Here is a 15933-nt window from a genome sequence, read left to right on the forward strand (position 1 = left end):
TTCCTGGAGAGAGAAACTCTATCCAAGAATTGAGATAGTGCTCCCTGATTGGCTGAGGAAAGCTTTCCTCAGCCAATCAGAGAGCACTAGAGGTTTTTCTGCTTCGGAGCCTCAGGTTGGGCATTAGGCTGGATCGGCCAGGGGGCGTTAGGCCGGAACGAACTACTGGCTAGGCCGTATCTGGCCTAAAGGAAGGAGTTTGCTGAACAAGGATGTTGCACTTAAAAAAAAAAACAAAGAACAGAATATTTATTTTACATAAAAGGGTTGTCTACTCTCTTATGTAAAGTCTAAGCTTAGGTACGCTTAAAAAATTAAAAAATAAAACAAAAAATGTTTTTGATCACTAGGAGTTTTTACTTGAGAGATGCAGATTTCAGACGTAGTCCAAGGTCTATACAAAAAGTCGGGGCATGTGGCAAGCAAAGTGCAAACAAAATTTATTTAATTTATTAATAGCTTCCCTACATTTTGTACTAGCAAATTTATTGTCATGTCAATGCAAGGTAAAAACACAATATAATCAGCTTTTCTTATTTACAGCTTAACTGGTAACATTTGTAAGAATGCATAAAAATATTTTGTTTTACTTAAGTCCCTGGAAAGCATACTTAATACCTAATTTAATACTTACTACTTAATTCAATTTCTCATCTTCATAGGAATTAAACAAGCCACTGAAAGTATTTTGTAATATTTGCTTGAAAATGAGGAATACCCATTGACCCTCCAATAAACCCCCTGCACTCTGCTCTGTTATCAGTTACATTATTCTGTACAGACCTTGTTACAGATATCAGGAGGGAGATTCTGTAGCTTCTTCTTCTCTGCTCATTGTAAATATCTTCCTTTGCAGTTTTATCATGATGTCACTTGTTTTCAATGTTCGTATACAAACTATCTTGTTCTTTATTTTTCTGCTTGCGCACACAGAATATTATTAATACTAGGAGTAGTATTAGTAATGAGCTTCCTATAACCGAACCAAAGAGCCATACAGGGTGTTGCCTTTCTGGATGACCTGTGTACAAAAATATTATTATTAGAGATTTACCTAAATGTTTTAAATTGCACATACAAGTGGAGGGCATGCATCCCTCTGGTGACCTGAGTTTTGTTTGCTGCAGATAAGCAATGCAGCTAGGTCACCTCCACGCCCCCAGCTTGTGATTGGACAGTGAAGGAGCAGCACACACAGAACCATATATTATAGTATGAGTTATAATAGAACTAGAGGAATCAGACATGACTAGGACCTACCTAGACAAGGGGCTTCTATACTCTTTGCAGTTAGGGTGCTGCCCTTGTATTGAAGCAAACACACGACAGTCACTTTCCTCCGTCTGCGGCATTGGGCGTCCCCCATCCAGAACTCATTACTGATCTCATAGGAGTTCTGTAGAAATTGGTCAGAGAAATTTCCTTTCTGTCTACCCTCCAGTTCCCAGATCAGAGATACATCATTGACTTCTTGTACTTTGGTTCTGCAGATGATATTAGAGTCATTGATGTGCGTGTCAAGGGATTCTGTATTTGGAATAAAAAAAAGAAAATGACAATAATATCTAAAGAAACATCTGAGCCTACATATATGTCTCCTTTCCTTTTTTCCTTTCTTTCCTTTCTCATTTCCTTTTTCCTAATGACCCTAAAGTGAATAATGGGGAAGAGAGTTCTCCATATGGACCATTTATATATTTATACAGGGTGATCATATCCCCCCTTATACGTCTCTTCTGAAGGGAGAATAGATTCAGTTCAGCTAATCTCTCCTCATAGCTGAGCTCCTCCATTCCTTTTATTAGTTTAGTTGTCCTTCTCTGCACTCTCTCCAATTCCACAATGTCCTTTTTGTGAACTGGTGCCCAAAACTGGACTGCATATTCCAGATGTGGTCTGACCAATGCTTTGTACAGGATTATGTCTCCATCTCTGCAGTCTATTCCTCTTTTATTACAAGAAAGTACTTTACTAGCTTTAGATATTGCACCTTGGCATTGCATGCTGGTATTAAGTCTATGATCTACCAGAACCCCCAGATCCTTTTTCATTTCTGACTCCATAAATGTATTCCCCCTAGACAGTATGAAGCATGCATGTTGTTACCCCCAAGTGCATAACTTTACATTTATCTATATTAAATGTCATTTGCCACTTGGCTGCCCAATCAAACAGTACATCCAGGTCTGCTTGTAGATTATAGACATCCTGTATGGACATAATTCCATGACATAGTTTGGTGTCATCTGCAAACACAGAAATGGTACTTTTATTTCCAAACTCTATATCATTTTTAAAGATGGTAAACGTTAAAGGTCCCAACACTGAACCCTGGGGTACACCACTAATAACCTTAGACCAGGCACGAGCAAACTACGGCCCGCGGGCAGCATACGGCCCAATGGGGATGTTTCTCCACCGCTTTAGGTGTTCTGCATCTCTGGCCGGTGCAACCCCCAGGAGAAGGACCCCACCGGCGGGACGCACCGGCCAGAACCGTAGAACACGTCCCCAGAGCTGAGCCTGTGATGGGAGAGTGGGCGGGTTGTGTCCCTGCACACAACCCTGCCCATTCTCCCATCAACCTGGGCACTTTGGCAAATTTCTTTTTAGATTGTGGCCCCTGACTAAAAAAGTTTTCCTACCCCGGCCTTAGACCATTAAGAGTATATTTAAGCCAGTTTTCTATTCATTTACAGATTGACAAGTTAGTAATCATCTATCTATCTATCTAGGTATTCTATTAGCCATAAGAAAATACAAATATTTAATTCTGATACCACTTGCAATCTATCAAATTTAACAGAACCATTTCTGTATTTCTGTAAGAAAATACAAATATTTATGTATAGTTACCATGTACAAGTAGGTAGGTCCCATTCCCAGATTTTAGAATTTTCTCGGAGTTAATGCGCAGTGACATGTGACACACGTATGTTCCCGTGTACATCAGTCTGACATCAGCAATGGTCAGTGACATATCCGTGCTGTGCTTTGGGTTGGCGCGCCACTTTGATAAATTATTAATTTTGGTGGGGATTTCAGGGGAGACATGGGGATACACAAACCATTCCTCATCTTCCTTGGACGTCGGCATGTACCAGTACAGGTATTTCTCACTCGCCAGCTCTGTCCCCAAATTCAGATGGCAGCTTAGATTCACAGAGGAGCCGACCTCTGCCGCTATAGCTGCGGGCTGTGGGAGGGTAACGGCACAGCTTTTGTTGCCTGCAATGGAAAATACAAATGTGTATTGAAATAGGAAATCCAATCTAATCAATAATATCACTGAATTTATTTCAATAGGTAATCACTGGAATTGGAAGCAAGATGCCTCTTATTTCTACTTGCATTCTTCATGTTTAAGAGGCTATTCATATTGTACATTATACATATATATTGTGTTCCTCTAATATAACAATTATACCTCTCATCAATTTGAGGTTGGATTCAAACATCAGGTTGGGTGAACTTCAAAAGTAGTTCCCTGAATCCCAAATGAATGGGAAGCTCAGTATTACGTTGGTATCGCCATCTTTATTTCCTGGCATCTCTTACCGCAAACACACGTGTATACCAGGCATGCCTATGGCATGGGCAATGTCAGCCTGATCTTGCATTATGACACCATTGCATTATGTTTCAAGTGCCCATTTTATCCAAAACCACCCAACTCTAGGCAAACAAGTATTAGGAAAACAAATAATAAACTTCCACTTTAATTAAACATTATGTGGCTACCTACATAATAAGAGAAGTAAAATCACAAGAGCCATGTGCGGAGGTCTTCTTCCTGTGATCATCTCTGTACACTGCAAAGACAGGAATTAGTGTTACCACAAGCTGGCACAGAAAAGTCTCAAGGAACTCTAAAGAAACAATTCTCAAGGAGCAACAAACCTAAGACCATAAAATACTGAGAAAGTTTTAGGCAGGTGTGAAGAATTGCTGTCAGAAGTAAGAATGCTTTGACAAATATTAATTTTTACTGTTTATTTCAATGTGCAGAATGCAAAAGGAGCTAGGAGGAGAATCAAAGTCCAATTATAGTTTGGTGTGAAGAATAAAATAAAGGATACGAGAAAGCTGGGGTATATTTGTGGCAACAAAATGATATTGTGAGCTGCATTTTCATGCTTGGTGTACCTATTATTCACATTCTGGATCTCAGCAATCAGTGCCTCATGAGCCCTTTATGCACAAGGTTTTACCCCTTCCATAGCCAATTATATGTCCCGACACATTTGGACCTCTCCTCAATACCAAAACCCATCATTTTTCATTTTACGGGTGTCCCTGCCAACAACCCCATATAAGACACCATGTGCTCATTTATCCCCTGATGAAGCTGAATGGCGAAACACGTCGGGTATGGGGCGGTAATACTATCATGATAGCGACTACTGTATTAGTTAAGTAACCATCTGTCTACACCAACTAGATGGAAACAAGTGCAAATCCTTGTATGCTTATTTGAATGTTCTCTGAATTGAATTTTCTATCACTATATAATTTTGTTGCTGTAAACATACCGTAGCTTTCTTGTATCCTTTATTTTATTTGATTGTTTTTGCCTTTTTTTATTTTATTGTTTATGCTTCATGCCTGGGAAGTGGGTCTCTGTTAATTATAAGGAGAAAAGGGTGGGCAAAATCTTTTCATAACCTAATGTTTGGTTTGGCCACATTTGGCGTTCAAAACAGGATCAATTCTTCTAAGTAGACATGTACAAAGTTAGGGATTTTGTAGGGTTATAGTCAAGTGTATGATAACCATGGATCTCATAGAGGTGCTATTGATCATTGTGATGGACGTCCTCTCAGCCGGCACCCTGCGCATAGACTTTCCAGCAAGCTCAGTAACAGTCCACGCACCAGCAGGCTGAAGATGGCCATCAGGGGGCAAGGTTACCCGTCTGTTACCCCTTACCACACACACCTTCACAGGCAGACTGCCACCACGTGCCTTGAATGAAGCACGCACCGTTACCCTTGACAACCGCAGTTATGCTTCTGCTTCTTTAGGGTCACCCGCTGCCACTCCAGACCGGGATGTCTTGGCAATCACAATGTTATAGTAGCGGGTTCGGGTTAGCAAGTTACACTATTTCTACTTAGAGCATTCAGAGATTCATCTTACATTTTTTATAGGGTTTAATAAGTAAAAACATACAAAAACACAAGGCATAAACAAATATCAGGAAAATAAAGACTAATCTAAGAACAATACCAGAATAATAGCAGAACTATAGCAACAACATTAAAAATAAAAAGGGAAAACTGTGAAATAATACTTAGGTAGAGTTGGTTTGCCTTGGTCCAGGTTGCTGTGTAAAGTCCAAGTTATTAGTCAGATTTACTGGGCTCCCTGCAGTGCTCAATGTGTCAGTGCCGTTGTCCCTAGCAACAAGTTGATATCAGTGGGAGCTCCCTCTGCTGGGCATACATGGCTTTTTCAATGCCAACTAAAGAGGTAGGACTAATAGGACCATCCAATGACAGCAGGATGGGGGCTGTCTGAGGGGCTATGTCTACATGGAGTATGATGCTCTGTGGACACTTCCAAAAATTGTTCTAGCTAATAATAATATTTTCACACGTTCAGGTTTAATGAACTGTCAACCCCCAGATTATTACCCACCACAAAATAAGGAGTTCATCAAGACTAAACTAGGCATGTCTGGGACTTATCACCAGGACACCAGGACAGGCTACATGTGATTTCTAGGCTTTCCTGAGGACTAGGAGAATAGTCCTTGCGCTCAAAATGCTCCCCATAAAGATCCAACTACAAATCGGCCAACTACTACTTTATACAGAATGGTATAATGGAAATACATAGAATATTAATAAATGTGTTTCAGAATACATCTCAGAGTTCAATCAGGGGCCACTCTACTAGCATTATTTGAGTTTTATGACACCCGGAGACACAAAACCCCAACTTTTACAATGGGTGCTATAAACTTGAGGATGCTGGTTGTCAGATCAAGAACTATCTGATAAGGGGAAACTCATGACCCTGGTCTGTTAGAGAGACAATTTCAACAAAGACATTTTAAAGGAAAACAATTTTATATTTTAAAAGGAAGATCAGGATTTAATATCACAACCATCATTGTCATATGTAGGTTGTCAAACAGTTATTACTGTACTTAGTATACCTTATACATGCACTTAAGAAACACAATGTTCTGCTATGTGAATACTGCATTTAAACATCAATTATTTATGATACCTGTTATTATCTATGTATGTTCTGATTTTAGCTTATCTCCTAATGATCTCTATACATTCCCTGAGGAAGCCTGCAAAGGGCGAAATGCCCCTAAGGTTCATGTATTGAACCTTATAATATTATACAGTCAGGGATCAAAATTGTCTAGCTGATTGGTCTGACTATACCCATGATATTAATGGGTCAAGACCTATTCTACTTTTTTGTATATGTATATAATTGTCTGTGACAAATTATCACAATATAAGCTTACTTTGCTAAAAAAATGCAGCTTTTTTGCTCTTATTATTTATATTTACAAACAGTTATTAGGGGAACAAAACCAGCTGTGTAGAAGGCTTAGACCTGGGTGAGGAACAGCTAAGGTGCTACCAAGGTCATACGCCATGGCCAAGACTGAGCATAGCAACAAAATACAAGGTAGGTACTACTTCAGCAATGACTCTGCCAGGCAAAGAATTCAAAGAAAACTAGGGTCCCATGATGTCCTGTTCAAGCTTTTTTGAAGAAATAGGGAACATTGATCATAGACGCAATGGCCGGTCTAGGAAACGTAATGTGGTGGATGAAAGACACATCATGCTTATGTCCATTTAAAATTGGAAGATGCCCAATAGATCCCCAAATCCTGTGGGATCCAGCTACACCCATCTAGTGTCTGAAGACGTCTGGCCAGAAAGGGTCTTCATAGAAGTCTTGAGGTCAACAAACCTCCAAATTTAAACAAAGCCAAGTGACTCAACTATACATAAAACCGGGGTTCAGAAAAATGGCAGCAGAGACTCCCTACCAAAATCTGAAATATTTGGCTGTTGCAGAAGGCAATGTGTTCACTGAAGGGCTGGAGGTCGGTGTAATAATGAATGTCCGCAGGCAACAGTAAAGCAAATCATACCCACTGGTCCTTCCCAGTCACCAAGACACCAGCCTCCGTTTTCACCCACCCATACCGCACAGGGTGAATAAAAAATAGAGTATAATGTATATATCAGATAGTAATAAAATTCTTTTTTTTTATTTGTTGTGAATAAATAAACCGAACTATCCTAATATGCAATTACCAGAGTAAAATGTGCTAAAAAGCCAAAGAAATTTCTTCAACATCCATCTGTGCTTTACCAGAAGATATTTGTCCAGCGCTCAACCCTCCAGCTATTCCATTTGTTTGTTAGCTATGCGGGTGGCCAGTATAATAAATGATTAGGATATCATTGTCAGTGGGACAGGAAGAAATGGTAAATCTTTCCAAGGAGCCTCGGACAACAGCGTCCTTGTTCATACATTACTATTATATTATACTATTACAATACTATTATTACTATTATACTATACTATTACAGGGTGACAACGCTTTGTCTCTGTCTCCCAACTGAGCTTATCAATGGTCAGCTTGTCACACCACCTTCTATTCTGGGCTTCAAGTAATTCTTTCATCCTCCATTACACTGGCATGGACCACTGTTGTCACCATCACAATTCCAGCCTGAAGAAATGATTGAGAAAAGTGGCTGCAATGTTGCTGAAGAGGATCAACCATGCTGAGATTTAACAAAAAAAATTAAAAAAAGATGATGGTTTAAGATACTCAGCAAACTAAAAGTCATCTAGCTATACATCTACTCAATCAATATCATAGAGATGATCTAATAAAATATGATGGGTATGCCATCTCATGATATGGTGATATATATATGGACCAATCAAAGCACCTTCAATACCGGTAATTCCTCCAGTTCTATTTCCATCTTTTTCCCCAAAAATATTAGTTATCCATCTTGTATGTTTTACTCTAGAATTATAGTACTTTCACTTGTGTGAATCTTGGCTGAAAAAATATTAAACAGACCCTTTCATTGCTGTTTGAATATCATACTTGCAGCAAAGTTGTGTCCATTAACAAATCTCTGGGGAGGGAGAAATATTCAAAAGTTGTCATACCTGGGAATGTGAGTAATGAATCCCCGGGGCTTTGTCAGAAATGAAACAATAAAATCTGAAGCTTCTGAAGACCTACAGAGGAAGTCGGTGTCACATTCTGGTCACGCTAGGTGTTGTGACAGGGGAGTGTTCAGTCTGGGTGAATCCTTCTACTTTTTGTATTTTTAGTTTTGCACACACCTGAATGGGCCATATCCTCCTGGGGGGGATCACCTGTGCCAGTTCTAGCACCTGCAGGTCACCGTCCTTCATCTTCTCTTCCCCACCGCCCCAGTCTCTGCACAATTTTGTCCATGTGGTTGCAAGCAGTTGACTGTTTGCAGTGGATTAGAACTGCTTTCTGTTGCTTCTGGTTGACCTAAATGACCATCCGCTTCCATGTAATGAATAGTGAGCAGTACCAGCACCAGCTGTCAATTGTACAGAAGCTGCGGTGCAAGGTGCAACCGTTGCGCGATTGCTTGGTCATTGAAGCAGGCCTGAAAGTGCCCACAAAATTAGATTAAACTCCAGCTAAAATAAACAAACCAAAAAATACACGGTTGTCAAAATAAAATACACCTCCAGTCCTTGGTCAGTCCCTGAGTATCATGTATCCTGTAAATGGCCATTATTCTGAGTTCTCATTGGAGTTGTACCTTAATATAATTCTTAGAGCAGGTTGAGGACCGTGTTCCCTTGTGGAGAGGTCCATCATCTATTTCAGACCTGGTAGGTTTTTTTTTTCTGTCTTAACCAACTGCTAAAACCAAATGGTATATTTACCTGGCCACAATAACCTAATAATATCCCTGGCCACAATAACCTAATAAAATCCATATGTTATTAGGGTTTGTATAATAAAAAATCAATGATACTCCTTATATTAGAAATCAATTTTTAAAGTTCAAATCAAAGCAAAGATAAAAAGTTGAGTGTACCTATCCAAGTGATCTCCTCCCGTTTCCTTGCCGCTGTCATTCCCCGGTATTGGAGCAGGCAGGTGAAGGTGGAGTTCACCGGATTTTGGCATAGGGACGTCATATTAGGAATAGTGTTACTGATCCAGTATGTATTATCTATCCATTCACAAACCTGCTATTTTCAGACTCCCAGAGCAGTAAATGAGATTTGAGAGACATGAGATTTAAAGTCTTCCTGCTCTTCTCCCCTGAGCTAAAAACTCTTAAAAATTCACATTTACCTTTTTACCATTTATTCTCATTTCTTTGATTTGTTTTGTTGTTATTATTTTTTTGGTTTTTCTGGTCTTTGCGGTTGTCCCGACTTGTCTCATCACTGACCCCATGTGGAGACCTAATGACGGGCATCTTCAGTAGCCAATAGGCATCAAGAATAAATGTAGGTACTGCAAGAAGGACCCGTCCACTATACAGAGATGAAGAATAATGAATCAAACCCTTCCTGCCCTTCTTCCATGAGCTAAAAATTTATTTTTTTACATTTTCATCTCTTTTTATAGCTTTTTTTAAAATGAAACCCCACACCACATATTTTTATAAAAAGCTTTTATTTTATATGATTTATATAATTATATTTATATTTTTTTATTTGCTTGCTACATTTTGTACTAGCAACATTATTGTCATGTCATTGCAAAGCACCATATAATCAGCTTTCCTTATTTACAGCTTATCTGGTAACATTTATAAATCTGCATAAAATGATTTTGTTTTCCATAAATTTCTGAAATTCACAAACTTCATTTATTTGCTCGTCTTCCTTCTGTTAAATGAATTTCTAAAAGTATTTTGTAATATTTGCTTGAAAATGAGGAATACCCATTGTGCCTCCAATAAACCCCCTGCACTCTGCTCTGTTATCAGTTACATTATTCTGTACAGACCTTGTTACAGATATCAGGAGGGAGATTCCGTAGCTTCTTCTTCTCTGCTCATTGTAAATATCTTCCATTGCAGTTTTATCATGACGGTTTTGTGATGTCATTTCTTGTTTTTAATGTTCGTATACAAAGTATCTTGTTCTTTATTTTTGTGCTTGCGCACACAGAATATTATTATTACTAGGAGTAGTATTAGTAATGAGTTTGCTAGAAGTGAGCCATAGAGCAATACAGGGTGTCGTCCTTCTAAATGACCTGTGTACAAATCCGAAAAAATATTATTATTAGAGATTTACCCAAATTTGTAAATTTCAGCTATGCACAAGCAGAAGACATGCATCCCTCCGGTGACCTGTGTTTTGTTTGCTGCAGATAAGCAATGCAGCTAGGTCACCTCCACGCCCCCAGCTTGTGATTGGACAGTGAAGGAGCAGCACACACAGAACCATATATTATAGTACGAGTTATAATAGAACTAGAGGAATCAGACATGACTAGGACCTACCTAGACAAGGGGCTTCTATACTCTTTGTAGTCAGGGTGCTGCCCTTGTATTGAAGCAAACACATGGCAGTAATGTTCCTCCGTCTGCGGCATTGGGCGTCCCCCATCCAGAACTCATTACTGATCTCATAGGAGTTCTGAAGAAATTGGTAAGAGAAATTTCCTTTCTGTCTACCCTCCAGTTCCCAGATCAGAGATACATCATTGACTTCTTGTACTTTGGTTCTGCAGATTATATTGGAGTCATTGATGTGCGTGTCAAGGGATTCTGTATTTGGAATAAAAAAAAAGAAAATGACATTAATATCTAAAGAAACATCTGAGCCTACATATATGTCTCCTTTCCTTTCTCATTTTCTTTTTCTTTTTCTTTCTCATTTCCTTTTTATTTATGACCTTAAATTGAATAATTGGTAATAGAGTTCTCTAATTTATTAAATATTTCCTTAGGGATTTCAATGACCTTGCATTCCTTCAGGTGCAGGGGGTGGCTATGGGTACCAGGTGTGCCCCCACATATGCCCAGCTGTACAGGTGGGAATGGGAAAGGGAACTTTTCGGCAATGACCCCCTGTCTCTGTACCATAGCCACATTTGTTTATGGCGAAGGTACATTGACGACGTGTTCATGCTCTGGACTAGCACAAAAGAATTACTATCTGAATTTATGGCAAAACTGGGCAATAATTCTTATAATTTAAAATTTACATATCAGAGTAGCAATACCAAATTACCTTTCTTGGACATAGAATCAATCATATCAATCCTGATCTCTCCCCATCTATAATCCATATCTCAAACCTACTGCAAGGAATGCTATTCTCCTGGCAGATAGTGCACATCCCAAACATTTGATTAGAAATATACCTTATTCCCAATATTTAAGAGTGCGCAGAAATTGTTCTAATGATTGTGATTTTGAGATAGCTGCAAAAGAACTACAGTAAATATTTAAAAAGGACATATCAAAAAGTCAGACAGACCAAGATCGGAGATTATATAGTACACAATCTAAGACATCACCCGCAGACAAAAAGATTAACATCAATACAAGATTTTCAGACAATCGCGAAGAACTAGGAAATATATGTGTGAAACATTGGCCCTTACTCACTTCAGATCCCATCATTATTAAATCTTTACCTCCTTACCTGCAATTTTAGAATATTGCCCCCCATCGGTGATAAATTAGTCAAAAGTCATTTTTGTAACAACTATCGGGAAGGAAATACAGGAGAAATAAGCACTTTCCCTTGTGACAAGTGCAATTACTGTCATTGGATCTATAGGGATATTGATATAGTACAAATACCTGGTGGACTGTAACACTCAAGGATTAGATATATGGCCTTTTAAAAGTGAGGCCGATTTTATATCAGAAAGACGAAAAGATATTTATGCAAAAGGATTTTTGAGCACCTTTATAATATTAGAAGTAGATAAATTGTAACTCCTTTGAACTTCCACAAAGGTGTTGATCATAGATCCAAGAGGTGATGATGTTGATAAAAAAATGTACAAAACCAAATAAATGGATCATTAAATTATGTGCCACCAGACCTCCTGGCCTGAATCAATGTTTAAGCTATAAACATTTTCTATAAAAAAATATATAAGGCGGATTTTTTACCAATACGGCTCCCCTAGAAGGTCTCCTTTTGTTTTTTTTTTTTGTTTTTTCTTACGATTATTATTATATTGAAAATTGATTAAAGCCATATTAATTTATTGTGTATGGAATAAACCTAAAATGTTGATTAATTAGTGTTCACTTACATTGCATCATGATACCTCCTCTCTATGAAGTTTTATATCCTTCTGGTGGTCACCCAATAGGAGTTTTCCTATTTTGGATGTGTTTCTTTGTCAGATTAGGACAGGTTTTTCTGGTGAGCCAGTACACAAGAATTGGTTCTTTTTCCTTATCCAATATGGCACATATGTTTTAGCATCAAATTGCACAATATTTTTATTGATGCAGGCAACTCCGCGAAGGATACGGAGACTGTGTTGGCTTCCGTTATCCATGCAGAAGTTCTTGCGCCATGTGGGACGCCCATTTTTAGCCATTTATAAGGATGAGTAGAGGAACACATGAAATGTGGCAGTTAGAAACTTGCACATCCTGACGTTTGGGCATTAGTTACTCTTTGTATTTTGAAATAGAAAGTGTTTTTGGATATAGTACAGTGGAAAACCTAAGCCTATGAACTTGAAGTAATTGCCAGCTATGGAGGTACACCCGTTTCTACTATATTTACCCTATGCAGGGGCTGTACAATTATAGCAATTTTGGATGCGTGTGATAATTCATATGGAAATAAGGTACACTTTAGTAGCGATTGTAAATATGCGTGTATTTTAACACAAAAAATTCTTTATTTACCATTTCACCGGATCTTAAGACATGATATATTTGATAAAGCCTGGGGATGTTTTTTTTGTCGAGCATAGTAAATTTATTGTGTCTTAGATACCTTTCACAGATGTCATTAATTGAATGGTTAACATTAGTTTTATTTATCTGAACTTTCTGTTATATGTGCCATCTAGTGAAAGTCTGCAAATATTCCCGTGAAGAAGCCAGTAGGCGAAACACATCGGGATAACAAGATAATACACATAAGACCCAATGTAGCATTGCAAATTGGTATTTTAATATACTTGCACTATTAGGTTCTAAGCCAGGCATGGGCAAACTAGAGCCCGCGGGCCAAATATGGCCCCTTGGGCTTTTAAATGTCAAATATTGGTACAAAATTTCCACTGGCTAAAAAAGGTGACCAACAACATTGTTCCCATTGAAATGGAATGCAATTTGAATGTATGTTTTCTATTACTTTTAGCTAACAGCTTTTACACATAGATTTTATTATACATATATAATTTATTTCAAGGCTTGGCCTTGATAATATTAGCCCCTTGGGTACCTATCATCCCTATCTTACCATGTACAAGTAGGTAGGTCCCATTCCCAGATTTGAGAATTTTCTTGGAGTTAATGCGCAGTGACATGTGACACACGTATGTTCCCGTGTACATCAGTCTGACATCAGCGATGGTCAGGGACATATCCGTGCTGTGCTTTGGGTTGGCGCGCCACTTTGATAAGTTCTTGATTTTGGTGGGGATTTCAGGGGAGACATGGGGATACACAAACCATTCCTCATCTTCCTTGGACGTCGGCATGTACCAGTACAGGTATTTCTCACTCGCCAGCTCTGTCCCCAAATTCAGATGGCAGCTTAGATTCACAGAGGAGCCGACCTCTGCCGCTACAGCTGCGGGCTGTGGGAGGGTGACGGCACAGCTTTTGCTGCCTGCAATGGGAAATACAAATTTTTCTTTAAAACCCTTCATTAATACAGCCATGGCTGCCTTCAAAGGGATTTAGATTCTAAGTTAAGGATTATTTTTTGAGTTGCTGCTACTTTTGTAGCTAGAGATAGACTGCTAGGTCTTAAATTTAATGCGTCCTCATTGGAGAGAATTGTTATTCATCTACCAGGGACAATTGTGACACATTGGTGACACAACCAATTTCTTATTGTAATTTTTGCAATTATCCAACTGGACTTTAAAGGCACCTTTACTTTTAGAAAAAAATCTTCCAACTTCTTGGTATGGTGGATACTCTCCACCAATGGATACATGAGCAGCTGTACCATCTCAATGGGGGTATACACCTTTCCTCATATTATCCAAAACAACTCAACTCTAGCCAAACACCTATTAGGAAATTTAAATTTTAAACGTCCAATATAATTGAACATTGTGTGTTTACCTACATAATAAGAGAAGTAAAATCACAAGAGCCATGAGCGGAAGTCTTCTTCCTGTGGTCATCTCTGTACACTGCAAAGACAGGAATTAGTGTTACCACAAGTTGGTAAAGTAAAGTCTAGTTCAAGGAAATTTAAAGAAACAATTTTCACATTAAGGAGCAACAAACCTAAGACTATAAAAAGTGCAAATATGCAAAAGGAGCTAAGAGAAGATTAATCAAAGTATAATTAATGTTTGGTGTGGCCATTCTTGGCCTTGAAGTACAAAGTCAGGAATTTTTTAGGATTATAGTCGGGTGTATGATAAGCATTAATACCAAAGAAGTCCCATTGATAATCATTTACATGTTTAGGTTGTCACATTGTCATTCAATGAAACCAAAACAGCTGTACAGTAAACCTAAACCTGGATGAGGAACAACTAAAATCTGCTAGCAAGGTGAGGTTGTCACAGGTCATATACCATAGCCAAGACCGAGCAAAGCAACAATGTAAGTACTACATCATCCAAATCCCTCCCAGGAGAGGACTGGGGTTTCATGATGTGCTATTTAAGGTCTTTTGAAGAAACAGGCAATGTTGAGGACCTTCATTGGTTGGCCAAGGAAACCAATGTCGTCAGATGGCACATCATGCTCACTTCCCTTCGAAACTGAAAGATGTCCATCAGCTCAGAACTGGCAGAAACCTGTGGAACCCAGGTAGGCTCTTCCATTGTCCCGAGCTGTGTGGCCAGAAGAGGTCTTCATGGAAGAATTGGGGTCAAGAAGCCTCTGATGTGGAAACAAGGCCAAATAACTCAACTATACATAATAACTGAGGTGCAGAAAAATGGCAGCAGAGTCTCCAGAACAAAGTCAAAATCTGAAATATTTGGCTGTAGCAAAAGGCAATTTGTTTACCAAAGGGCCTGGAGAGCAGTACAATAATGAATGTCTGCAGGCAACAGTCAAGCATGGTGGTGGTTCCGTATATATTTAGGGTGACAGAATCAGATCACTTGGTTATTCTGGGATTTTTTACAATGAGATACAAATTTACTGTATATTCCTGAAGAAGCTTGGAACTCTCAATAAACATGTTGACTAAAGTATTATTTTATTGTACAGTAAACTAAGCATAAATACATATGTAGATACCAAATACATATGCATGTATACGGATACCAAACTGGGGCCATTGCTGACACATCCACTGGATGCCAATCTTGTAAAAACATTTTAAAGTTGGATTATTGGATTACTGGATTCCCTCCGCAGCAAAATAGACCAGAGGCCATTAGGGTCCCCAGCCCACCATCTCTTGCAGGGTGCTCTGGTGAAGATGGGGCGACACTACCTAGACTTCTCCCCTAGGTACATCACCTGCCGGGGGGTGTAGCCTCAACAATATGTTATATTTTTTCAACCAGACACCCATGAAGTTTCATTATTCATCCTAAAATTAATATTTTATTGGGTCAATTCTGAATCATAGAATGAGAGGGAGGTGACCCCTAAAGAATGACAATCCATTCTGAGGGTCTGAGAAGTGCAAAACAGCTGAGGGCTATTCAGGTGACTATAAAAGACATGACCCGGGGAGCTCGGACCTTCTAGCCCATCCCTTATAAACACCATTGTCATA

The 15933-nt window shown here is 38.8% G+C and overlaps 2 protein-coding genes across 2 annotated transcripts in view; both read right to left on the reverse strand.

Moving 5' to 3' along the window:
- Positions 1 to 428: 428 nt before the first annotated feature.
- LOC140340989 (uncharacterized) lies at positions 429 to 4125 on the reverse strand. The gene is made up of 4 exons (XM_072426472.1): positions 3746 to 4125; positions 2857 to 3228; positions 1261 to 1527; positions 429 to 1021 (listed from the first exon to the last, which is right to left on the reverse strand). Exons 1-4 carry the CDS (start codon positions 3801 to 3803, stop codon positions 870 to 872), a joined length of 849 nt encoding a protein of 282 aa, XP_072282573.1. The 5' UTR covers positions 3804 to 4125; the 3' UTR covers positions 429 to 869.
- A 5551-nt stretch (positions 4126 to 9676) lies between these two features.
- The window catches only part of LOC140340828 (uncharacterized), an 8483-nt gene continuing 2226 nt past the window's right edge, over positions 9677 to 15933 (reverse strand). The window contains exons 2-5 of the mRNA XM_072426244.1: positions 14311 to 14377; positions 13471 to 13842; positions 10524 to 10790; positions 9677 to 10273 (exon numbers count right to left, since the gene is read on the reverse strand). Coding sequence (XP_072282345.1) covers positions 10119 to 10273; positions 10524 to 10790; positions 13471 to 13842; positions 14311 to 14368 — 852 coding nt within the window. The 5' untranslated portion in view covers positions 14369 to 14377 and the 3' untranslated portion in view covers positions 9677 to 10118. The remainder of the gene's footprint in view (positions 10274 to 10523; positions 10791 to 13470; positions 13843 to 14310; positions 14378 to 15933) is intronic.

Source organism: Pyxicephalus adspersus, chromosome 11, assembly GCF_032062135.1.
Source record: "Pyxicephalus adspersus chromosome 11, UCB_Pads_2.0, whole genome shotgun sequence".
Classification (NCBI taxonomy): Eukaryota; Metazoa; Chordata; class Amphibia; order Anura; family Pyxicephalidae; genus Pyxicephalus; species Pyxicephalus adspersus.

Coding starts and splice junctions, on each gene's coding strand:
- LOC140340989 (XM_072426472.1), bottom strand. CDS start 3,803: ATGATCACAGGAAGAAGACCTCCGCACATGGCTCTTGTGATTTTACTT. Junction 1,528..2,856: donor GACCTACCTACTTGTACATG/GTAACTATACAT, acceptor TTCCAAATACAG/AATCCCTTGACACGCACATC. Junction 1,022..1,260: donor TATAGAAGCCCCTTGTCTAG/GTAGGTCCTAGT, acceptor TTTTGTACACAG/GTCATCCAGAAAGGCAACAC.